General features: G+C 34.6%; 4 protein-coding genes across 10 annotated transcripts; 3 read left to right on the forward strand and 1 right to left on the reverse strand.

Moving 5' to 3' along the window:
• Positions 1-1,268: 1,268 nt before the first annotated feature.
• LOC130824336 (chlorophyll a-b binding protein CP24, chloroplastic) lies at positions 1,269-3,098 on the forward strand. The gene is made up of 2 exons (XM_057689299.1): positions 1,269-1,743; positions 2,474-3,098. Exons 1-2 carry the CDS (start codon positions 1,511-1,513, stop codon positions 3,021-3,023), a joined length of 783 nt encoding a protein of 260 aa, XP_057545282.1. The 5' UTR covers positions 1,269-1,510; the 3' UTR covers positions 3,024-3,098.
• A 2,106-nt stretch (positions 3,099-5,204) lies between these two features.
• Positions 5,205-12,197, reverse strand: LOC130824337 (uncharacterized). 7 transcript variants are annotated; one of them, XM_057689300.1, is made up of 5 exons: positions 11,927-12,181; positions 11,729-11,806; positions 10,883-10,956; positions 8,660-10,466; positions 5,205-8,243 (listed from the first exon to the last, which is right to left on the reverse strand). In XM_057689300.1, the coding sequence occupies exon 4, from the start codon at positions 9,960-9,962 to the stop codon at positions 8,895-8,897; it is 1,068 nt and encodes a 355-aa protein (XP_057545283.1). In that variant the 5' UTR covers positions 9,963-10,466; positions 10,883-10,956; positions 11,729-11,806; positions 11,927-12,181; the 3' UTR covers positions 5,205-8,243; positions 8,660-8,894. The 7 variants fall into 7 exon arrangements, 6 of the variants coding, with proteins under 6 accessions (XP_057545283.1, XP_057545286.1, XP_057545288.1 ...); XM_057689303.1 differs by having other exon boundaries at positions 8,660-8,732; positions 8,863-10,466; positions 11,729-12,181; XM_057689305.1 differs by lacking the exon at positions 11,729-11,806 and having other exon boundaries at positions 8,660-9,871.
• Positions 12,198-14,951: 2,754 nt separating this feature from the next.
• LOC130824340 (uroporphyrinogen decarboxylase 1, chloroplastic-like) lies at positions 14,952-20,026 on the forward strand. Its single transcript, XM_057689306.1, is given in 5 exon segments — positions 14,952-17,406; positions 17,494-17,560; positions 17,563-17,777; positions 18,644-18,879; positions 18,965-20,026. Coding segments are annotated over 5 exon segments (951 nt in total). The 5' UTR covers positions 14,952-17,079; the 3' UTR covers positions 19,071-20,026.
• LOC130823417 (xyloglucan endotransglucosylase protein 7-like) lies at positions 19,244-22,435 on the forward strand. The gene is made up of 6 exons (XM_057688037.1): positions 19,244-19,301; positions 19,407-19,497; positions 19,573-19,663; positions 19,716-19,796; positions 20,614-20,668; positions 21,187-22,435. Exons 1-6 carry the CDS (start codon positions 19,244-19,246, stop codon positions 22,287-22,289), a joined length of 1,479 nt encoding a protein of 492 aa, XP_057544020.1. The 3' UTR covers positions 22,290-22,435.
• The last annotated feature ends 305 nt before the right edge of the window (positions 22,436-22,740 follow it).

A 22,740-nucleotide genomic window follows, 5' to 3' on the forward strand; every position in this document is an offset into this window, starting at 1 on the left:
AATTGTGTAAAAAGTAAAATATAATAAAATAAAAAAAACATTTTTTAACTTAACAACCGACTATACAGACAAGAGTCAATATACTTGTGGCAAGTGCCAACAAACAAAACAAAGATAGTGACAACTGAAAGCAAAATAAAAGTAAAGAAGTACGCGTGGTTGTAAATAATACTCCCCAAGTCCCTTAAGACATTGCTACAATTTGCAATGATAGATTCCTCCCACTCATTGTAATAATTTCATTTAACCGGGTATATTTGTGTATGTAATTATTGATATTTTAATTGCGTAATTGTAAAAAATAATAGTTAATGATCTTTAAATTGAAACGAATTAAATAAGAATCCACTTGACTATGATATAATTAATAAATTTAGAATAAAATACAAATTAATCGTAATTGACGAATAGTATCAAAAGTCAAATGAGACTATTAGGATGAACAAGAGGGAGTAATTGTTTTGAAAATAAAATTAAAAGTAATAGAAAATTACAAAAGATTCGTAAACAAAAATTATTATATCAGTCAAATAGATAAGGTTGGGTCTGGTTTGAGTTTGGTTCATATCATATATAAACAGGTCAAAAGCCCTTAAATCTTACTTGATAAGTTAATTGGATCGAAAATCACAACCCATATCAGGTCGTTCTGATTTCGACCCATTTAAAGTTTTTTGTTTTCATTTTTTGATTTTTAACATCGACTACATCTAATTTTTTAGGCCTTAGTTTTAAAATTTTTCGTTTATAAGTTATTTTTTTTTATTTACTATGAAAACTAAGAAAATATTATATGAATTAAGTTTAGGTTATACTTATGCATTTAAATCTTAATTAACTCCTTTAATTAAATAGATTATATTTTTATTTCATATTTAAAATTTTAACATAAACGTAACTCATTTAATAAACATATCATATAGGGTCAATTCATTTAATTAATTGGATCAAAAATTTAGCCCAAACCCACTTATTTTGGGTTAAATTAAAGTCAAATTAGCAAGTCGAGTCAATTTTTATCAGACCTAATAATTATAGAAAATGAAAGAACACATACTAAAATGAACTACTCTTATAAGATACCATTTTCGGTGAGATGAACTTAAATAAAGAGCTTATATTGCATAATATAAACTATCTAACCCATAAATAAGACATATCTCTTAATAAAATCATCACATATAAATAATTTATATTTAAAATAAAAATATTACAAAGTTAAAAAGACATAAAAATAAAAATTGTGTCAATGGGTATGAACATAGGGAGAATGAACAAGTGTGAAGAGATCTAAAATGTGATTGGCTTCTTATCTATCTATCATATATCCATAAAGATATTACATATCTTCCCAAGATTTCATTAATCCTATTTGGCACCTATAATCTAATCTCTTTTGATATCTTGACCCCACAAACCAATTCATAAAATCACAACCCAAAACCATACTTTTCAAACCTAAGTTATAATCTAATTACCCAACAACACCCAAGAGTCAAGACCCAAGAAAATGGCAGGAGCAACATCAGCTACAACACTAGTAAATGGATTTACTTCACCATTTTTAAGTGGTGGAAAGAAAAGCTGTGAAGCTTTGTTTAGTTTTGCTACAATTAATAGCAAGATTGGGGGTTCTACAAGGAGGTTGGTGGTGGTTGCAGCAGCTGCTTCTCCTAAGAAGTCTTGGATTCCGGCTGTTCGTGGTGGTGGTAACTTTATTGATCCTGAGTGGCTCGATGGCTCGTAAGTTTTTCTTTTACTCTCCGGTCAGATATCTTGCATATGCCTGAATACACAAGCACAACATCTCTTAGTTCTATGTAAAATGAATACTTCCTCTGTTTCATTATACTTGCTACTGAATGTGATATTTTCCTATACAACATGTCATCGGGTATAATTATTTCAGAATGGAGGAATTATTTGATTTGTCTTTCTATTGTTTTTACTGTTAATGGAACCCTCAACCAAAATTTAAGTTGATCGTTGAGGCTTCACAATTTATTATTTGATTTTGCCAAAGTTTTAAATCGATAGGATTAAAAATACATAGTGTCAGCAAATGATATGCATATATGAGTCTCATTAACAAATAGTTTTTAGTCGAAATTGTTTTGACCAATTTAAAGTCTAAGCTAATTTGCTGCGGTTAAAGCCAATTGTTATGAAAATCTTTCATAAATGTTCATTATAGACTTTTTATAGGAGAAAAAGTAAGTTTATAAACCAAAGTTGCAATAAGAAACCAATTAATTTTCAACTAACTAAAAACTATTTACTAAACATTATATTTTGAAGAGTCATAATTCAACTAATTAATGAGTTACTCTTTTAAAAGACAAACTCAAAATAAAAAGTCAATATACTAATAATTTGTGTTACTGAATTATTTAACCAATGTATGTGGTTTATTTCACAACAAAACCGTCTCATACGAAAAATTGTGCTAATTAATTTTCTGGTATTAATCCAGACTCCCAGGGGACTATGGATTCGACCCACTAGGTCTTGGAAAAGACCCAGCATTCCTAAAATGGTACAGAGAAGCCGAGCTAATCCACGGGCGATGGGCCATGCTAGCAGTAGTAGGGATCTTCATAGGTCAAGCCTGGAGCGGAATCCCATGGTTCGAAGCAGGGGCAGACCCAGGGGCCATTGCTCCCTTCTCATTCGGGACATTGCTCGGCACCCAACTCATTCTCATGGGTTGGGTGGAGAGCAAAAGATGGGTAGATTTCTTTGACCAAGGGTCCCAAGCAGTAGAATGGGCCACACCATGGTCTAAAACAGCTGAAAACTTCGCTAATGCAACTGGTGAACAGGGCTACCCTGGTGGCAAATTTTTTGACCCATTAAGCTTAGCAGGAAGTATTAAAAATGGGGAGTATATTCCTGATACTGAAAAGCTTGAAAGGTTGAAATTGGCTGAGATTAAGCATGCTAGATTAGCTATGTTGGCTATGCTTATTTTTTACTTTGAGGCTGGTCAAGGGAAAACACCCCTTGGTGCTTTGGGCTTGTAATTTGTAGGAGTATATGTTATTCCCCTTCTTATGGGAAGGTATTCAATGTAATTATGAAAAAAAAAAAAAAACAAATACTTCTATTAAATGGGGAGTGTGACATGACATTTGCTTCTTGTAGTGGTATAAAAGTTTTCTTGCCTATAGTTTGATTCAAATACTTTTGGATAATCTAGTATGTCAGCATATAGAGGTGTTCCGTCTTATTTAGTTGATTTTGAGTTGGTTTTTAAAATTGAATATTGTGTACATTTTATTTTTTATGTAATTATAATGCATTTTTGATTTAAGGTAAAATTGAATTCGGTTAATCAGATAAATATTTGGTCATTAAATTTATTTTGAATAAATATCTGATCATCAGATTTATTTTGAACGTGAAAATCTCTAAAATAAAAGTTTTGAAATCTCTACCATGACTTAAACCAAAATCAAAAGATAACTTGAGACCCATTTAGACTTTGTCTACCCTATATTATCTCTTCGTCACTCTCACAATGTTTTAATTAAATAATTTCCATAAATTATTTGGACATTTATCTAATATGAAGCAAGGTTAGATAAGCAATTTTTGTTGATAAACATTACTCCCTTCATCCTATTGAATTTGCATTATTTTTTCATTTTGGTCCGTTTTATTTAATTTGTATTATTTTTAATTTTGCACATTGGTTCACCACTTTCTTTTAATCTCATCCATATATTCTCCCTCTTCAATTATTCTCCCTTTTCAACCACACAATTTATTCTCCCTCTTCAATTATTACCACTTTTTAAAATTTACCCATAGATAAATACAAAACTAAAACATCATGACTTTATGATTGACAACCATGGGCTGGCCCAATTTTAAAAAAAAAAGAGAAATAAAATTAATTTTAGTAATTAAGGTAGTTTAGGTGTAATTATGTCAGGTTAGGATGTAATTGGAAACTGCAACCCATCATTGATTTTGTCCCCTTGTAATATGCATTATTTCCCTCCCAAAACTGTAATCATTAGTTTTTTTTTAAAAAAACCTTTCATATCCAAAACCTCCTATTTCAGTTTCAATCAAACATTTTGCTCGCCATTCGCCATTTTTTTCAAGCAAAGACATTCTCGTAATTCCTTTAACTACAACCAAGTATGATTAAATTATAGTTTTTTTTTTCTTTTTTATTTTCACATGCGATTTTGGTTATTTTTTCGTGGTTATTTTTTTTCTTCATTTTCGCCATTTTAGAGTGTTTTATTCCATTACTAACCAAATTTATTCTTTAATGAACTAAAATCGAATTTTTTTTTTGATTTTAGACATGAATGGTGAACAAAACCTAGCATCTGCAATGGAAAATTTGAGAAGATTAGACCAAAATCCGGAAACGAGTGGTGATGTACAAGGTTCCAGCCCAAAACCAAAAAGAATGAAGGCTAAACTATGCTACGTCAAAATGGAAAGAAATGAAGGATTGTAAGTAAAAAAAATTTTTATATTTAAATCGACTTTACATTTGACTAAATTGGCATTAGATTTACTGTAAATGAGAGTTTTTTTTTTTGTGAATTAGGGTTTTTGTAAATTGGGGGTTTTTATTTTTTTTTTTATGTAAATCGAAACTTAATATGTTATAAATTGGCTTTAGTGTTTTGTAAATTGGCATTTAATTCGTTATAATATAATAAGAGTTTTCTCTTAATATTTATATAAGTTGTCATTAATACAAATTGCCATTTAATAAGTATTATTTGACATTTAATACAATATAAGTTGGCATTAGATCATGTTACTCTAATTGACGTTTTAATCTGTGTAAATTGGGATTAGGTTATTGTAAGTTGCGATTAGGTTGTTAGTGTAAATGGCATTAGATTATTGTAAGTTAGAATTAGGTTATTGTAAGTTGGGATTTGGTTATTATAAGTTGAGATTAGGTTATTGTAAGTTGGGATTAGGTTATTGTAAGTTGACAATAGATCATGTTCTTCTAAGTGATGTTTTAATCTGTGTAAGTTGGCATTTAATATGTATTATTTTGGCATTAGTTGATGTAAATTGATATTTATTATATCATAAATTGTATGATATATATTGTTACAAATATATTGTAAATGCATGTTTAGCGTCATATAAGTTGGCATTAGATCAGTGTAAATTGCCAATATACAACTTATAAATTGGCATGAGCTTAATGTAAATTGAGATTTAGTATGATACAAGTTTTTATTGTTTACCATTTTGTATGCAATGTTAACAGAGCTATTTACACAAACTGCAAACCACATCTTTTCCTTAGTAATGGTAAAGAAGAATTTACTCTCACTCCGACTTAAATTTGTGATGTTAATTCCATCGGATTTTCTGGATTGCTGAAGGTCAAGTGCGGTAAAATACCTTTCGGCATTATATCATTCCTTGTTGCTCACTTTGACCATGTTAACCGGATCTAGAATATACCCAACAATAGAGGATGCGTCATAAACGCTGATTATGTATATGATATATTTGGTTTGCTGCTAAATCCAACAAATCAAATCAAAATAAAAGCCTGCACCCATGAAAACGGGTATGATGCATGGGTTTAAACTCTAGGGTTTCCTAATCCAGACGCAATGAGGGCGAAACATCTTCCTCACCTGTTTATGAGGTACCCTGATGGAGGGGATGAATTTAAAAAACTATTTGTGTTGTATGCTGTCTATATTTTGTTAGCCCCTCTTCCTGATTTCAAGATCAGGAAGACATTGTATTCTGCTATTTTTAATCCCGCTTTGATTTATTCCTTTGATTGGTGTTCTTTCACCTTAGATAGTTTGTGTGACACTGTACGTCGTGTGAACGGAGACAATCGCATTAATTTTGTTAATGGATGTGTGCTTGTATTACTTGTCTGCTACTGTTATAGATTTCCTTTTCAGGGGAGACCGTATCCTAGGTCTTTGCCCCTAGTTTAGCATCTGAGCGAGAAGCTCCTAAAAACTAGATTTGAGGCTGAAAGGGCTGCAGGTTTTGGAAAAGCGATAATCACGCTCAAGGGACTGCCAATCACGCACCAGTACAGCGACTGGTGCAAGGGGATTGCACAGGGGGTTGATGAAGCAGAGGGTGTGAACCTGTCAGTTAAAGAGATGCCACTGCCTGACAGGGCAGTGGAAATTGATGAACAAGAAGAGCATGTCTAGGAGATGCCATTAAATGAACCGATTTCGACAAGGTTGGTGAGTTACCAACTCAACGAGAGATGGAAAACTGACGAAGAAATCAAGAGGAAGGCAATAGATGTAAGTTTTTTGTCATTTTTATTGTTGTACATATCTTACATATTTAAGGTTCAAGTAGGCATTAAATATTTAGTAAATAGGCATTAGATACCATGTAATTAGGCATTAAGAACATGTAAATCGTCAAAATAACTGTGCATCTGAAAAATAAGTTGGCAATAAATATTTAAATGTTTGTTTTAAGAATTGGGGTTTAACATATATAAGTTGGCATTAAATATGTATTATTTGGCATTCAAACCAATACAAGTTGACATTAGATCATGTTATTCTAAGTGATGTTTTTAAGATTGTTTAAATTGGGATTATGTATATCATAAGTTGGAGATAGGTTACTGTAAGTGGTGTTTTTATCTGTGTAAATTGGGATTATGTTATTGTAAGTGTCCCGTATATATCCACATTTGTAAGGTCACTTAGCTGTCGTCTTACTTGAAGTGGGTTAGCATAATCAATGTTCGTTGTAATATTGTCATCTCTGTCATGGTTGATGACTTGTAGTTGCTTGTCATAATTACATCCTGTCACAAATATACATAAGCACCAAATGCTAACTTATAAAAATCTAATGCCAATTTGGGAATATCTAATGCCAATTTATATACCACATAATACAAATTTGAAAATTATTTAATGCCAGTTTGAATACTATCTAATGCCAATTGAACTAGCATATAATGCCAATTTCAAACTATCCTTACTATCAATTTAAAACTAACTAATTTGAAAACTATTTAATGCCAGTTTGAATACTATCTAATGCTAATTTGTAAAATATCTAATGTCAAATTTAATTAGCATATAATGTCAATTTAAAACTATCTAATGCAAATTTAAAACTATTTGATGCCGATTTGAAGCTATCCTTAATGCCAATTTAAGTAGCATATAATGTCAATTTAACACTATCTAATGCCAATTTAAAACTATCCTTACTACCAATTTAAAACTATTTAATGCCAATTTGAAACTATCCTTAATGTCAATTTAAATAGCATTTAATGCCAATTTAACACTATCTAATACCAATTTAAAACTCTCTAATGTCAATTGGAAAACTATTTAATGCTAATTTGAATACTATTTAATGCCATTTTGAAAATATATTATGCCAATTTAAATAGCACCGGCCTAATGCCAATTTGAATACCATCTAATACCAATTTGAAATCCATCTAATGCCAATTTGAAACAATCTAACGCCAATTTGAAAATTATATAATGCCAATTTGAAAATTACTTAACGCCAATTTAGGATAGCATCTAATGCCAAGTTTAAACTATCTAATGCCAATTTGAAAACTTTTTAATCCCAATTTGAAAACTATCTAGTGTCAATTTAGGATAGCATCTAGTACCAATTTACAACTATTTAATGCCAAACTGTAAACTATCTAATGCCAACTTATAAAAAATCTTCGAATTATTGCATAAACTATAATGAATAATATCTAATACCAACTTGTAAGTATTAAATATCACCTTGAAATTTATTTACGTCCAATTTACAGTAACCAACTTGAATAATATGTTATTAAAGCAAAACTAACCTTTGTGTTCACTAGTTTTACTTCCATTGCCATGCTCGAGCTGAGTATGCTCATCATTTAATGGAACTGTAACAACCCGACTTACCGTTGACTGGGTAAACAGGGTCATCACTGGATTCGTTTCCCAAGAAACTGAATTCACACTTCCAAAACTCAAGCAAAGGGTCACAAGCTCTTTAAAGTGACTAACTCAGCTAATTCTCAAACCAAACATCTAACTAAATCACAAGCTAATCATACAATTCTTACAAGTTCGATATAACCAACACAACCAAAACAAATATACATTTATCCAAAATCCTAATACAAAACTACAAATTCCTAAGTGCTCAGCTCAATATACATCCTTGGAACCACTAATCACCTCCGCTAATCCATTATTCCCGTCTGGTTCCGATCTGTAGGCAAACTAAAAGTTGGAAACAACAAAAGGTCAGATTAAACTGAATGAGATGTAACAATCCAAACAACAAAACACAGTAATTCAAATCATAGGTTTAAAAGCAACATCAGTTCCCTAGATCTATGTGCGCATAGGGAGTCTAGTTGAGAGGAACATCCATAGCTCTAAGGCTATGTCATTCTCGGGTGAAGCTAGTCAATATCTCAATGACAATTCGCTTCAAACAGGGAGCAGGGAACAATGTTCCTCAACTCCGTCAATGACCAGCTCGCAAGCCCGATCCATTGACCATATCATAATATCAGCATAAGCATTCACAACAACATTTGTCTCAACAATTTCCAATTCAAAGAGCTTTAGTAAAAAGTTTATTTTCAAGAAAATAGTCTGATCAGACCCTCTAAGGGACTGCTACTACTCACCAACAAGACGCTTTAAAGAGCCGTGATCGATTCGCAGCTATCAACTAGAAAGCTTCCTCGATGACGTCGCCTCCTGAAGCATAACAAACATAACATCACAACAAAGCGTTCGATACAACAAACTAGGTTCATATAGCTCATTGCATCTCCTCCTAAGACCGCATCTTAGTTCAAGCTTCTATTACTGTAACAACCCGACTTACCGTTGACTGGGTAAACAGGGTCATCACTGGATCTATATCCCAAAACTAGATTGGTGCTCCCGGTGTGACTGAGTAGGTGCTGAATATCTTCGACCCCCAACACTCTGTGATATCTCGTGAGTGTCTTCCCTTTGTCGCTTCAGCCCTTGAGTGGCCTTCCGCTCATCCCATAGGCGTTCAGCTTCACATGCATCATGGTACACACCTCTAACATGTTCGTGCCCCAAGTTCCTCATACGTTCTCGGATATCCAGAATCAATCCTGATAAGAACCTCTGAGCCCTAAATCTCTCCCCGATCTTCATGTCGTCCACGTACTTAGCTAATTCCATAAATCGAACGTAGTACTGGTGAATGGTCTGAGTTCCCTGCGTAAGCCGAGAATACTCATCGAACATCTTCCGCTGAAGATGTAGAGGGAAAAACTCTTCACGGAGTGCTGATACAAACAAGCTCCAAGGAAGAGAAGATACGGTAGAAGGATGTTCCGATGTAGTGGCAGAAGAAACTGGTAAAAGAGCGTCCCTATGGGTGACCCACCAAGTATCAGCGTCACCGGTGAGGTAATGTACCGCTAAGTCTACCCTCATATCCTCGGGAGTCTTCAGTATCGCGAATATCTTCTCCATCTCTCGAATCCAATCGTCTAGTCTAGTAGGAGGACCCTGACCGTCATACTTCCTAGGGGCCAACCTCTGAATACCCTCCGCTTGTGACGCCCCTAGATCGTGCCCAGAACTACCCTTTGAAGAACCATCGTTAAGAGTCTGAAGCACTTGCTTTTGTAGAAGCAGGTTTTGTTGCTGCTGCGTGTAGAACATCTTAAGCATAGTCTCAAACTGTTCGACTGTGATAGCAGCCGGAACGACAGGTGTAGAGGTCTCGGTAGGTTCAGATCGCGCATGAGATGCCTCACGTGACGGGACCGTACGCTCAGAGTCATGGGAGTTCCCAGATTCTACTCTATTCCCATGACTCTCGGGTCGTGGCATATGATACTCATCTATTTCTGCACGTGCGCAATCAAATATAGATCTTACGTTTAACAGCAATACATAGCTTATGAAGGTACATACAAACATGAGCGTATGAAACTCCATAAAACGATACTTGAATAAAACGTCCGCTTCACGTTACCCCATCAACTAGCTTCTACCCAAATCTCTATTGTCACACCTAATGTCTTTTCTCCTCCGCACATTGATCCCATAACTTTATTACCCATCCAAAGGTCCTCAATTCACGTTTCGGCTTTGATACCAACTGTAACAACCCGACTTACCGTTGACTGAGTAAACAGGGTCATCACTGGATTCGTTTCCCAAGAAACCGAAATCACACTTCCAAAACTTGAGTAAAGAGACACCAGCTCTTTCAACGTAACTAACTCAGCTATATCTCAAAACAAATATCTAATAACAAAGGATAATCATACAGTTCTCTATAAGTCCCATATAACCAACACAGCTAAATCAAATTTACATTTATCCAAAATCCTAATACAAGTCCACAAATTCCTACGTGCTCAACTCAATATACGTCCTTGGAACACTATTCAATCACCGCTACCCATCGTTCCCGACCGGTTCCGATCTGTAATCAAACTAAAAGATGGAAACAACAGAAGGTCAAATTAAACTGAATGAGAAGTAACAATCCAAAACAACAAAACACAGAAATTCAAATCATAGGTTTAAAAGCAACATCAGTTTCCTAGATCTATGTGCGCACAGGGAGTCTAGTTGAGAGGAACATCCATAGCTCTAAGGCTATGTCACTCTCGGGTGAAGCTAGTCAATATCTCAATGACAATTCGCTTCAAACAGGGAGCAGGGAACAATGTTCCTCAACTTCGTCAATGACCAGCTCGCAAGCCCGATCCATTGACCATATCATAATATCAGCATAAACATTCACAACAACATTTGTCTCAACAATTTCAAATTCAAAGAACTTTAGTAAAACTGTTTTACACAAAAAGTAGTCTGGCCAGACCCTTTAAGGGACTGTTACTACTCACCAAAGACGACGCTTCAAAGAGCCGTGATCAATTCGCAGCTATCAACTAGAAAGAGCACGCAGAGAAATCGTTTCCTGAAGAATAACAAGATCATAACATCACTCAAGAGCGTTCGATACAACTTTACTAACACATAACTTATTACATCTCCTCCTATGACTATAGATAAAACTAAGGTCATATTTTAGAATTCCTATTTATCTTAACAGTACATGTTCTAATCCTCAATACATTATAATAAAGTAAAGTTCATAACCATATCTAGATTTTTCAACATTCTAGGTTTACCACATCCATAATCCTCCATTAATTCATCTAATTAACACCAATTTAAACATTTAACTCTTCAATCAACAAGATTCAAAAGAAACATCCAAGAATACTAAACTAATGGAAATTAAATCATTAGAGTAGTCTTCTACTAAAATTATAATCCACAATAAGTTCTCATCTTTACATTGTTCTATATTTATCAATAACAAATGTTTCTTAATCAATCTTAAATCTCCATATCCATTAATCTAATCTCAACCCACAAGTCCATCTAATTCAATATGAACAAGCATACACATACTAATTCTTGAAATTTCATATCACTTTCATGAGGCTACAAGATCTTGATGAGCACTAATAATAGGTATCATAATGAAATGGAATTCACAAGAATCAGAAGCAAAATAAGGATTTTGGTGCACAATTAAAAACAGAAGCAAAATTGAATTTGGTTTCATCATTTTTGGCAGAATTCAGAGGCAACATAAATTGATTTTGGTTTTCCCTTATTTTCGGCAGAATTCGAAGACAATGGGATCGAAATTTCGAAGTCCCACCCAAGATGTTGCTTACCGCCTGTTTTGAGAAGCAAATCGAAAGGTTTGTGTTGTTTAGGGCCTGTTTTGAGGAAGGAGATTGCACCTGTTGTGACTGTTTTGAAAAGACACCAAAGAACAGATAATTGATGTTGCTTCGAATTTCAGAGGAAGTAACAATAGGCGTTTTTAATCACTCGAAATAATTCAAGAAACAAGAAATTGGATGAATTACCTTTGAAAAAATCAAGGAAAGGAGAAGAGATTCAAGAAGAAATCAGAGGAGTGGCGCCATAGTTGAGGTTAGAAGGACTTTCAGTCCGCCATTTTTTTTTTTTTTAATTTGGGATTCGATGGGAAGCTTCAAAGAATGAGGATTGGGGTTTGGCTGAGTTCAATGTCGTGAGAGAGAGAAAGAAATTTTAGGTATTTTAATCCAAACAAAACAAAGGAAAAAGAGGGAAGAAATGAAGAAGATGATGAATAGAGGAATGCGTGAAACTGGGTTTCTATTTTTTTTTTTAATTTTTATTTATTTATTTTTTTTTAAAAAAAAGAAAAGGAAAAGAAGAGAAATTAAATTAAGGATATTTTATGTCATGTGTATTCAAGATCATACTCGCACTGATAATTATCTTAAACTTACTCGTCTTAAAATATTAATTTTTCCGAATGTTACATTCTATCCAACTTGAAATAAACTTCGTCCTCGAAGTTAAACTAAGGTCTCAAGCACACATATTCAAATATCTAGCTAACATACATATTGTAAAGCTATGTCACCTAACTTAGAATGAAGTTCGTCCTTGAACTTAACTCACAAAGACTAAGGAGATGCAACGAATGAATGAGATGCTGCAGAATCAAATAAAACATATGCCGGTTTGTTGTTGAACAAGAACGTGCCCGTCACAACTCCGGGTGTAACCTCGGCTTCATCTCTCTTGAGAGCCATAAGCTTCCCTGTAACCTTGGTGTCACTGACTGGTGCACCAATAGAAGATCTGGAAAAGCCTCCCATAGCAGACCCCTGACTCTGCGAACCGTGCCCAAGAGATGCTTGCGGTCGACCCTGCCGTCTATCCTGAGCCACACTAGCATGACTACCGGTCGGTCTCTGCTCTGAACCCTGAGAAGTCCTCATCAATCCTTGCTCTCGTAAAAGCGTAAAGCAGTCAGCCTTCTTGTGTCCTTTCTTCCCACAATGGAAACATTCTGTGACTCTGCTATCCTGAGGTGTGCTCGATGTCGATTTCCCAAAACTAGATTGGTGCTCCTGGTGTGATTGAGTAGGTGCTGAATATCTTCGACCCCCAACACTCTGTGATATCTCGTGAGTGTCTTCCCTTCGTCGCTTCAGCCCTTGAGTGGCCTTCCGCTCATCCCATAGGCGTTCAGCTTCACATGCATCATGGTACACATCTCTAACATGTTCGTGCCCCAAGTTCCTCATACGTTCTCGGATATCCAGACTCAATCCTGATAAGAACCTCTGAGCCCTAAATCTCTCCCCGATCTTCATGTCGTCCACGTACTTAGCTAATTCCATAAATCGAACGTAGTACTGGTGAACGGTCTGAGTTCCCTGCGTAAGCCGAGAATACTCATCGAACATCTTCCGCTGAAGATGTAGAGGGAAAAACTCTTCACGGAGTGCTGATACAAACAAGCTCCAAGGAAGAGAAGATACGGTAGAAGGATGTTCCGATGTAGTGGCAGAAGAAACTGGTAAAAGAGCGTCTCTATGGGTGACCCACCAAAAACATTGAGAAGCATCAGATTTTTTTAGTTGATTATAATTTATTGAATTCTTGAAGGAAAATAGAACCAAACTTACTTACACTGTCTCTTAAAAATGAATCTCGTTGAGTCTGGGTCACGAAATCTTCGAATTCTTGCATGAACTCATCTATGTTGTTGAAGATGAAGAAAAACGAAATGGACGGAGAATATTCATTTAAATTTGATATTTTAGTTTTAATGTATGAGAAATCAAAAAAGTTTTGATAATGATTACATTACATCAGTTTTCAATGAGTTTTGCAATCATGGCCTTGGAATATGTAAGTTACCTCGGAAAATGTTTGCTGCTGGAGGCTGCCTTTTTTTTTTATTATTAATTCCAATAATCTGATGGGCCTAGACTTGAGGGACCGTCTCTCACAGAGATGATCTCTCAAGAGAGTTACTGATAACCTAAATACATTCTCTCATGCTCAATTCTCATAAATGAAATATGATTGACTAACACTTCCATCGAGAAATATGTTTATTGTTTAGTCAAAGTAAAAATTCCTAATTAATAACCGTGTTTGTAAATCACCACAAAAAGACAAAAAAAAAATATTAAAATAAACCAAATTAAAAAAATAAATTAAAATAACAAAACTCTCACCCTATTACATCCTACCACATAAGGATGATTTATTAACCTCACAAATAACCATTATTTATTAAGATCTTCTTTTGGTCAAAGCATCCACTATATACTCCTCAATGAGAACCTTGCAAACAACTAATATTGCATCAAACTCACAAACCATTCACTAAGACAAAATTAATTTAACTTTATAAATTATCTTTAATGTTCCAAATATTGCATCCATATAATCATTAACAAATCAATCTAATTATCATTTTTTGGTATTTCTTTAAATCCATATTTATAATAGAAAAATGATCTCTAAGTTGCATAAGGATTATAATACTCTCACGCAATTTCGTGTATATATAATGTTCCTCTTTATTTCTAAGAAAATCAAACATATTGACGATCCCATCAAATATGAGGTTCCAACTCTTACATTAAAGAACAATCCTCATCATTCGATTGTAGTTGAGAAAGGATCTAAAACAATTGATTGAAGAAGATGAGGAAGGGAATGAAAAGAGTGAAAAAATAATGTGTCATCATCATACCTAGTGTATATAGAAAGCTGAAGGTAGAAGATAAACAATCTATACCTATACCCGTTCTTCATAGAGAAGACAGGAGTAATGTGGTCCAAGAGACCCAAGAAGCAGAGGCTCTTGAAGATGTCCAAAATTAATTCAATCAATTAGAACAGAATACAATTCGATCCGAACTGAAACAACCTTCATGTTAAATCAAAATCAGATTGATAATATGTTAAAATATATTCAAAAATCAAAATTAACCCGATACAATATATTATACTCAAAATCCGCTTAAACACCTGAATGTACATTTCTACCCTAGAATTATTTTGGCAGTGAAAATTGTGGTGAGTATATTGAATGTAAATGAGAACATCTTGAGTTTGAAATTAAAGAGACAAGATAAGAAGACCATCACCATTCACCATGGTTCTTAGTTCCCTCTCTACTCCCAGGTCTGTTACTACTTCACCTCTTTCTTCTTCTTAATCTCTCACAATTAAAAATCTTAAATTCAAATTATTATCTGATTTATCGCAATGATTGTCATTCAAGGATTGGTTGGAAATCATCTTCTTTATTTGATTTTGTTCCAAATGTCAACTATAAACACAATCGCAATTTCGTCCCCAATTACAAGAAATTCCATCAGGCTTGCGCTGCTTCTTCTGGAATCTTTCTCTTCATTTGATAGTCTAGTCTAGGAGATTGTTTTTTGTCTAATAATAGTTGAATTTCTAGTGAAATGCTAAGATTGTTTTGTTAATTTGATAATTGTAATTGACGAGATGACTCAATGCCGATCAGTTAAACAAGTGAATGCAAGTATTTCTTATATGGTTTTGAAGATAATACAGAATCTAGATGTGAATGGGACGTATTTGTGCTGGTGTAACATAATTTGGTAGCTAATTTGGCTTTTCAAATTCACAATCTTCAAAATGGCTAAAACACTATAGTGAGGCGAAATTTTGTGATTTGAACCCTTCACATTTTGATTTTTTTAATGGTACATCCCTTTATATTTACTTTTTAGGGTGTGTGGAATTGAATCATAGCTGGGGCTTCATTTTTCTGTTTATTGAGTTCTTGTTTTTGTTTTTACAATGTCATTATATTAACATTATGGTCCTGAAGCAATTCCTGTTTAGAATACGATTTTATGGAAAGTTTCAATTTGCCTGTGCTTTCTGTTAATAATTTCTCCGGAAAACTTAGAATTCAAATTCCCTTTCTATCTAGGTTCATAGTGCAAAAATGTGGTTTCATTTGCAATTTCAGTTACAATTTATTATAAAAAAAAAATGAGAGCTCACCCAAAAGACTAGTCTAGTAGGTAGACTAGTCTAGTAGGTGAGAGAGACATTGCCTATGAACCCCACACCAATTGCATACACAATTGACGTGGGACAAGTATCATACCTTGCAATGGACCATAACAATGGGGTCATGTGGATGGATCGATAATGGGATGTGTAAATGTGTTGTAGCAAAATTCAGCCTAATGTATCCATCTCGACCATCTGTCTGGGGATTGAATTTTGTACTGCGTAGCAGTTGGGTCTGTTGTAATCGGCATAACCCTCGCCAAAATATGCTTAGGAAGACCTTGTCTCTGTGAAAATGCTGGAAGGAAACCCGTGCAACTTGACTACTTCTCTTATGAATTGTGCGGCCACAGTTAGTGTTGTAAAAGGGTGTTTTAGTTGTATGAAATGGGTGTACTTGGTTAGGCGATCCACGATCACCAAAATAGTGTCGAAGCCTTCTGATTTGGGTAACCCCTGATGAAATCCATTGTTATGTGTTCCCACACTTGGGTTGGGAATTGGGATTGTTAAGGGCTGTACAAGGCCCTCCGGCTGCTGGCTCGATGCTTTAGCTTGTTGACATACTCTTACAAATTATATTTGACAAAAGCAAGTAATTAAGCTATAAGACATTTTACTCTATCTAACATGCTTATTTCAATGGAAATTTAGAAGAACAAAAGTATAAACTAGCTGGCCAAAGCGGGCTGAGAGGACCTATCCCATTTGAGCTTATTTCATTTTGCAAAACCAAGGCCGTTTCACCATATCGCAATGTAAAGGTTTTTGAGTTTATCGTGGCCCAAATATAGGCCGTATTGACCGCAAAATCATCCGTGCTGGTCATGAAATTCGTTTTGCGACCGTGAACTAAACCGTATCTTTGCACTATACTTGATATTTATATTGTGACAACTTAGTTGTAATATGTTATCATCTGCTGACCATCAGGGTTTCCTCTTGCAAACAGTACTTCTAGTTAATGCAAGAATGAACTTTATTGACTAGTAGTGGTTTTGCAAGGACTTTCTTTTGGTATGATTTAAGTGGACAAATTTCGTTTTTGTGTTTGTGTCTTTACACACTGATATAATTTAATTCTCACCATATTTTTGAAAATTTAGATCCACTCTTGGTTAAGGCTGCAAAATGACATCCTGTTAGTTGGCCTCCGGCTTGGATGAGGCGCCAAGCAGGAAGGTATATGGCTGTTTACAGAAAGCTTGCAGAGAAACACCCATCATTTAGAGAGAGATCAGAGACAACTGATCTCATTGTGGAAATTTCGTTGCAGCCTTGGAAAGCATTTCGTCCTGATGGGGTTATAATTTTTTCTGACATACTCACCCCTCTGCCTGCTTTTGGTGTTCCTTTTGATATAGAAGAAGTCAGGGGTCCTCTAATTCATTCTCCTATTCGCGATGAAGCTGCCTTGATAGCATTGCATGCAATTGACTTGGAGAAGCTTAATTTTGTAGGCGAATCTCTTGAAATTTTGCGCCATGAGGTAGGTCATTTTTGTAAATTGTTTTAATGGTTTGTGCTGTTACTGCTGTATGAGTTTTTCTGATTCTAAATCTATCCCTTCTCTTAGGTTGGAGATAAGGCTGCAGTTCTGGGTTTTGTGGGTGCACCTTGGACTATAGCTACCTATATAGTGGAAGGGGTACTACTCGCACATACACTGTGATAAAGAGTATGTGCCATACAGCACCTCATGTTCTCGAGGCACTTTTGTCACACCTAACCAAGGCAATCACTGAATACATAGTTTACCAAGTTAAGTCTGGAGCTCATTGTATTCAAATATTTGATTCATGGGGTGGACAACTCCCACCTCATATGTGGGAACGTTGGTCGAAACCATATATTAAACAGGCAAGTCTCATATTCAATTTTGCTATTGTGACCTGTTGATCATCATTTATTTGTCTGCTTTTGCTTCTACGAGCTTTTGCTAATTCTAAGGACACGGAATGTGCATCAGGATTTATAGAGGTTCTCTGTTAGGTGGTTGATTCTCTTTATCCATTTAGTCAGCTAATTTTAATGTAAAACCCTTCACTGCTCAGCGGATGATGGAAGCTGTCACTGCATAACTCCTCAGATGGAACAATTTCTTAAAATAGTTCTTCAAAGTGTCCAATCTTGTCGCTATAAGAAAATTGCTTTGTGTAACGGTAAGTGTGCATGATACATATTTCAACTTAGAAGCAGGATAACTGTTGGTCCTTGAAATCTTGCACATTAGTTACCTCATCCCTCTCTTTTTCTGTCAGTTACTTGATGCTTCCTCTGTTATTAATCTACTATGACCTCATTAAAGCGTTTTACTTTTCAAATAAACATTGTCCTGCTTATTTGTGGGCGGCATTTATATTATCAGGCAGATCAATTTAGTTTGACAAAGATAATCGATAGACAGAGGCCTGCTGCCCTTCTGTTTTTCCTTACTTTCCCTTATTGCGTAAAAGTTGTTTATAACTTCTTTTTACTTGGGTGATATGGGCATTTAAGCTAATTGTGGAGGAAGGGTGTGTTTGCATCGATAAATCTCAAAATGTTGCTGCTTATGAGGTTTGTTTCATTAAATAGCTATATGTAAATACTTGGATGCTTTTAGCAGTCCATGTGTAGTTGTGAGTTTTACAAGGTCCTTTTTGGTGCCATTGTTTCTAGAAAGATCTTGGTCAGATCTGATCTGGGTTGATCTTTTCACATGTATTGCTGTCTATAATACGCAGATTGTCGATGCTGTGAGGAAAAGATGCCCTGAAACACCACCCTTTCTCTACATCAACGGAAATGATGGCCTTCTTGAAAGAATGAAAGGAACGGGAGTTGATGTGATTGGGCTAGACTGGACAGTAGATATGGCTGATGGGAGGTCACGATTGGGACCAGAATTTAGTGTGCAGGGGAATGTTGACCCGGCTTATTTGTTTTCTCCCCTTCCGGCCTTGACAAATGAAATTTATAGGTTATCTCTTCAAACTATGCAACTGTATACTAGTATCTTTTAAGTTTCCTGAACGAGAAGGCGATTAAATTGGTTTCTTTTGCAGAGTTGTTAGATGTGCAGGGTCAAGAGGTCACATCTTAAATCTCGGACATGGTGTTCTCGTAGGAACACCAGAGGAAGCGGTTGCTCACTTCTTTGATGTTGCTTAAAGCTTCAACTTTAATGACTTTTTTCCATAAGTTACAGAAGAGCCTAAAGTATTAGTTCGAGATTAAGATTAATCAGACATAGTTGGACACGTGTGTGCTGCATCCTCTTTTATGGTTATGGGTTTCCGTCTTTTTTCCCTCCCCAAATCATAGTTGCTAGAACGATGATGATGATGAGTTGGACATTTGTGTTAGAAGCCACTTCTTTTATAGATTTGTATGTTAAATGTGGTGAATTTTTCAGGCGGCATATTCCAAAATCACCAAGTTTTGATCAATGTAAATGGTAACGCCCACGAAATGTATCGCGTTTGCTTTGTGCTTGTATCTTGTAAGTTGCTAGTCATTGTAAATCCATTGTAGTTGAAGCCTATTCTTGGCGTAGTGCTATGTCGTGGGATAATCGGATTATGTCTAAGCCAAAATCGTGAGCCTCCCCATCAACCTTTAAATTCTTGTTCTCCGTTCATCCTCTTTTTGGTCACTTGTGTACCACAGGCAGGGTTCCTGGTTTATGCCTCAACGAAGAGGGATGTGCTCTGATATGCTTATTTTCTGAGTCCTATATTAGTGGTTTATTGATACTTTCTTTGGTACTATTATCATTTATTTGGTTATTGGTATTAAACGGTGATAATGAAGTAGTGTAAAAGGAACACATTGAGATATACCCCAAATAGATGGGTCTTGCAAAGAAGAGAAGTGAGTGTCATACAACTCTCCTGGGTAAGCACTTGCAACTACAGCTAAAACCGAATAAGTTACATTAGAATAAATACGGATACTACGTCTCTGGCTACTCCTACTTTTCATTATCATTTTTACCATTTAGTACCGACTATCAAACGAGCGGTTAGAGTTAGAAAGAATATATAATGTCAATGTGAATGAAGTAAGGGTAATATTAAAAATAAGATCATGATATTCTTAAAAGAGTGACGACATATAATATTCCCAATTGAGAATCAACCATAGAAAATTAGAAAAATACTCTAATTTGAATTTGATTGTCGCTTATCAGATTGTATTTCTTTCTGTTTCATTTTTATTAAGATTTATTTATTTCAATTTCTTTATGATTTATTGTATTCTTAGCTTACACGTTGAATATAATTTGAATTTTCATCAATTTTGGAATAACCAACCTAATTGCATTCTATGAATGAAGTATTTTACTATCATGGTTCAACTCACAACTTAGATAGGGCAGGCCAACTCACCAACTATCCACCACCTAGTGTCACGCGTCATACGATTTAAAAGTTAAAATTTATTTTTCCATTTAATAAGAGAATGGTTTACTGTTTTTCTTCTGTCATATTTTGATCTGATCATGACTTTCTATGAGTTGGGCATATCAAATATGATGATGATGATATAATTTTTAATTTATGTGTTTATATGATTTGAGTCGTCATTTAATGTAGAATATTTGACCTAACTATATTCTATGAGACATGTTAGCTGAGTATTGATTATGGTCATATCATTAATTATTGATTATGGTCATGTAATAGCTAGTTGACTGCTCGCACGTCTTTAGGTTAATACAGTAGACGATGACACGTCTGCAAATTCTAGTCTTTCTCTGTGTCTATGTGCTAAGTGCTAACCATGTCCTATGTCACAATCTATACATTATTTTTTTTTTATTATCTGAACATGTGTAAGGTGTTTAATTGTATATATTTCTTAAATTAAAGGGCTTCAAATATGAGTTTACATTAATTTATTTTATTTTTGATTTATTTAATTAATTAATTTTTAGAATAAACAGTAAAATTTATTGTATATTTTTGCTCTGCCCGCATATGATAATATATCAGACTCTCCAAAATGAACTCGATAAATTCAAATTGAGTATGATTTACCTCGACCCAAAATATCCCGCAAATAAAAATCATATAAAATCATCAAGATATTTAAAATCTGATGTGATATCATACTTAAAATCCGTCCAAACATCCGAATGTACACCTTACCAACTATATATAGTAAGATCACAAATTTTTTGAGGAAAACCTGTCTCCTACCACTTGCATTCCCATTTCCCTTAAATTCTACTTGTTTCTTCCTTTTTGCTTCTAAAAAAAATATATCATATTGACTTGAAAAGGGCACATACATATGAATAGGTCATCTTCATCATGTTTACCTTCATTATCTTCTCTTCATACTTTCATTGGTTTAGCTGTGATTTTATGTCTATATTTCACTTTACAAACTTCAATATCAATTCATGACAAATCTCTTCCATCTAATCATATCAAAACCGTTTTGCCTTTTTCGTATGAAACTCAATCTATAGACCAACCAAGTTCTTATTCCTTTGAAAACCAAAATATGCCTCAAGAAGCAACACTTCATTATGATCCTAAAATGGAAATTGAAACACAAAGTCTAGGAGGCTTAGCTCAAGACTTTGATATTACTTGGGGTGATCATAGAGGAAAGTTTCATGAAAATGGTGAGCTTCTTACCCTTTCTTTAGACAATTACTCGGGTTCAGGATTCCAATCTAAGAACGAGTATTTGTTTGCAAAGATTGATATTAATATTAAGCTCGTTGCTGATAATTCTGCTGGCACTGTTACCACTTTTTACATGTCTTCAAATGAAACGAACCATCATGATGAAATAGATTTCGAGTTTTTGGGTAACCAAAGTGGTAAGCCTTATACAATACATACAAATATATTTAGTCAAGGGAAAGGGAATCGCGAGCAACAATTTTACTTATGGTTTGACCCGAGAGAAGATTTTCACACTTACTCGATTTTATGGAACCCTAGTAGAATTATATTCTTTGTGGATGGAATACCTATTAGGGAGTTTAACAATATGGAAGCCTTTGGTATACCTTTCCCAAATAAGCAACCAATGAGGGTGTTTTCGAGCTTATGGAATGCTGATGATTGGGCTACACAAGGTGGAAGGGTACATACTGATTGGTCAAAAGCTCCATTTGTTGCCTCTTATAGAAACTTTAGGGCAAGTGCTTGTGTTTGGTCCTACGGGTCATCTTTTTGTGGGCCCGATTCGAGTTTTGAGAATGCTTGGTTAGTGGAGGAGTTAGATGAGAAGGGACTAGAGAAGTTAAGATGGGTGCAAGATAATTATATGACTTATAATTATTGTGATGACAAGAAGAGATTTTATAAATTAGGGCTTCCTAAAGAATGTACCATTTATGAGTTTAAGAGTAGAAGGTATTATTAGAGTTGTGTTACTATTTTGTTTCAAATATATATTTTCATGATATAGTATTATGTGAGTTGTAAGCTAATACTAGTAAATAGAAAGATTGAAAAAACGTTAAATTTTGAAGGAAATGTAATCATATAACAATTAAGAGTAAATTTATATGTGCCTTAAATGCATTATTGTTTTCTGATTTAGAATGTGAGTTGTAGTATGAAATGTAATCATACTACACTATTATATTTCTATCATATCATAAAGATTTTTGAGGTATTACAAGGTTACAACCAAAATATAGGCTACATTGATCACGAAATTCGTTTCTCAACTGTGATCATACCTAATATCGAATTTTGGTAATATAATTCCAGGCATATCGAACTTTCACCAATGGATCTAATGATTAGATTTCACTAAATTCATCCAAAACAAGTGTACTCCTCATGTCTCTAATTTAGTTAACCATCCA

Source organism: Amaranthus tricolor, chromosome 9 (genome assembly GCF_026212465.1).
Source record: "Amaranthus tricolor cultivar Red isolate AtriRed21 chromosome 9, ASM2621246v1, whole genome shotgun sequence".
In the NCBI taxonomy this organism is placed as follows: domain Eukaryota; kingdom Viridiplantae; phylum Streptophyta; class Magnoliopsida; order Caryophyllales; family Amaranthaceae; genus Amaranthus; species Amaranthus tricolor.

Bases quoted from the DNA above. Each gene is read 5' to 3' on its own strand.
- LOC130824336 (XM_057689299.1), top strand. From the start codon at position 1,511: ATGGCAGGAGCAACATCAGCTACAACACTAGTAAATGGATTTACTTCA. The intron at 1,744-2,473 runs GTAAGTTTTTCT...GTATTAATCCAG, and splicing joins CCTGAGTGGCTCGATGGCTC to ACTCCCAGGGGACTATGGAT.
- LOC130823417 (XM_057688037.1), top strand. From the start codon at position 19,244: ATGAGTTGGACATTTGTGTTAGAAGCCACTTCTTTTATAGATTTGTAT. The intron at 19,302-19,406 runs GTGAATTTTTCA...GTATCTTGTAAG, and splicing joins AGATTTGTATGTTAAATGTG to TTGCTAGTCATTGTAAATCC. The intron at 19,664-19,715 runs GTACTATTATCA...ATAATGAAGTAG, and splicing joins GTTTATTGATACTTTCTTTG to TGTAAAAGGAACACATTGAG.
- LOC130824337 (XM_057689302.1), bottom strand. From the start codon at position 9,962: ATGGAGTTTCATACGCTCATGTTTGTATGTACCTTCATAAGCTATGTA.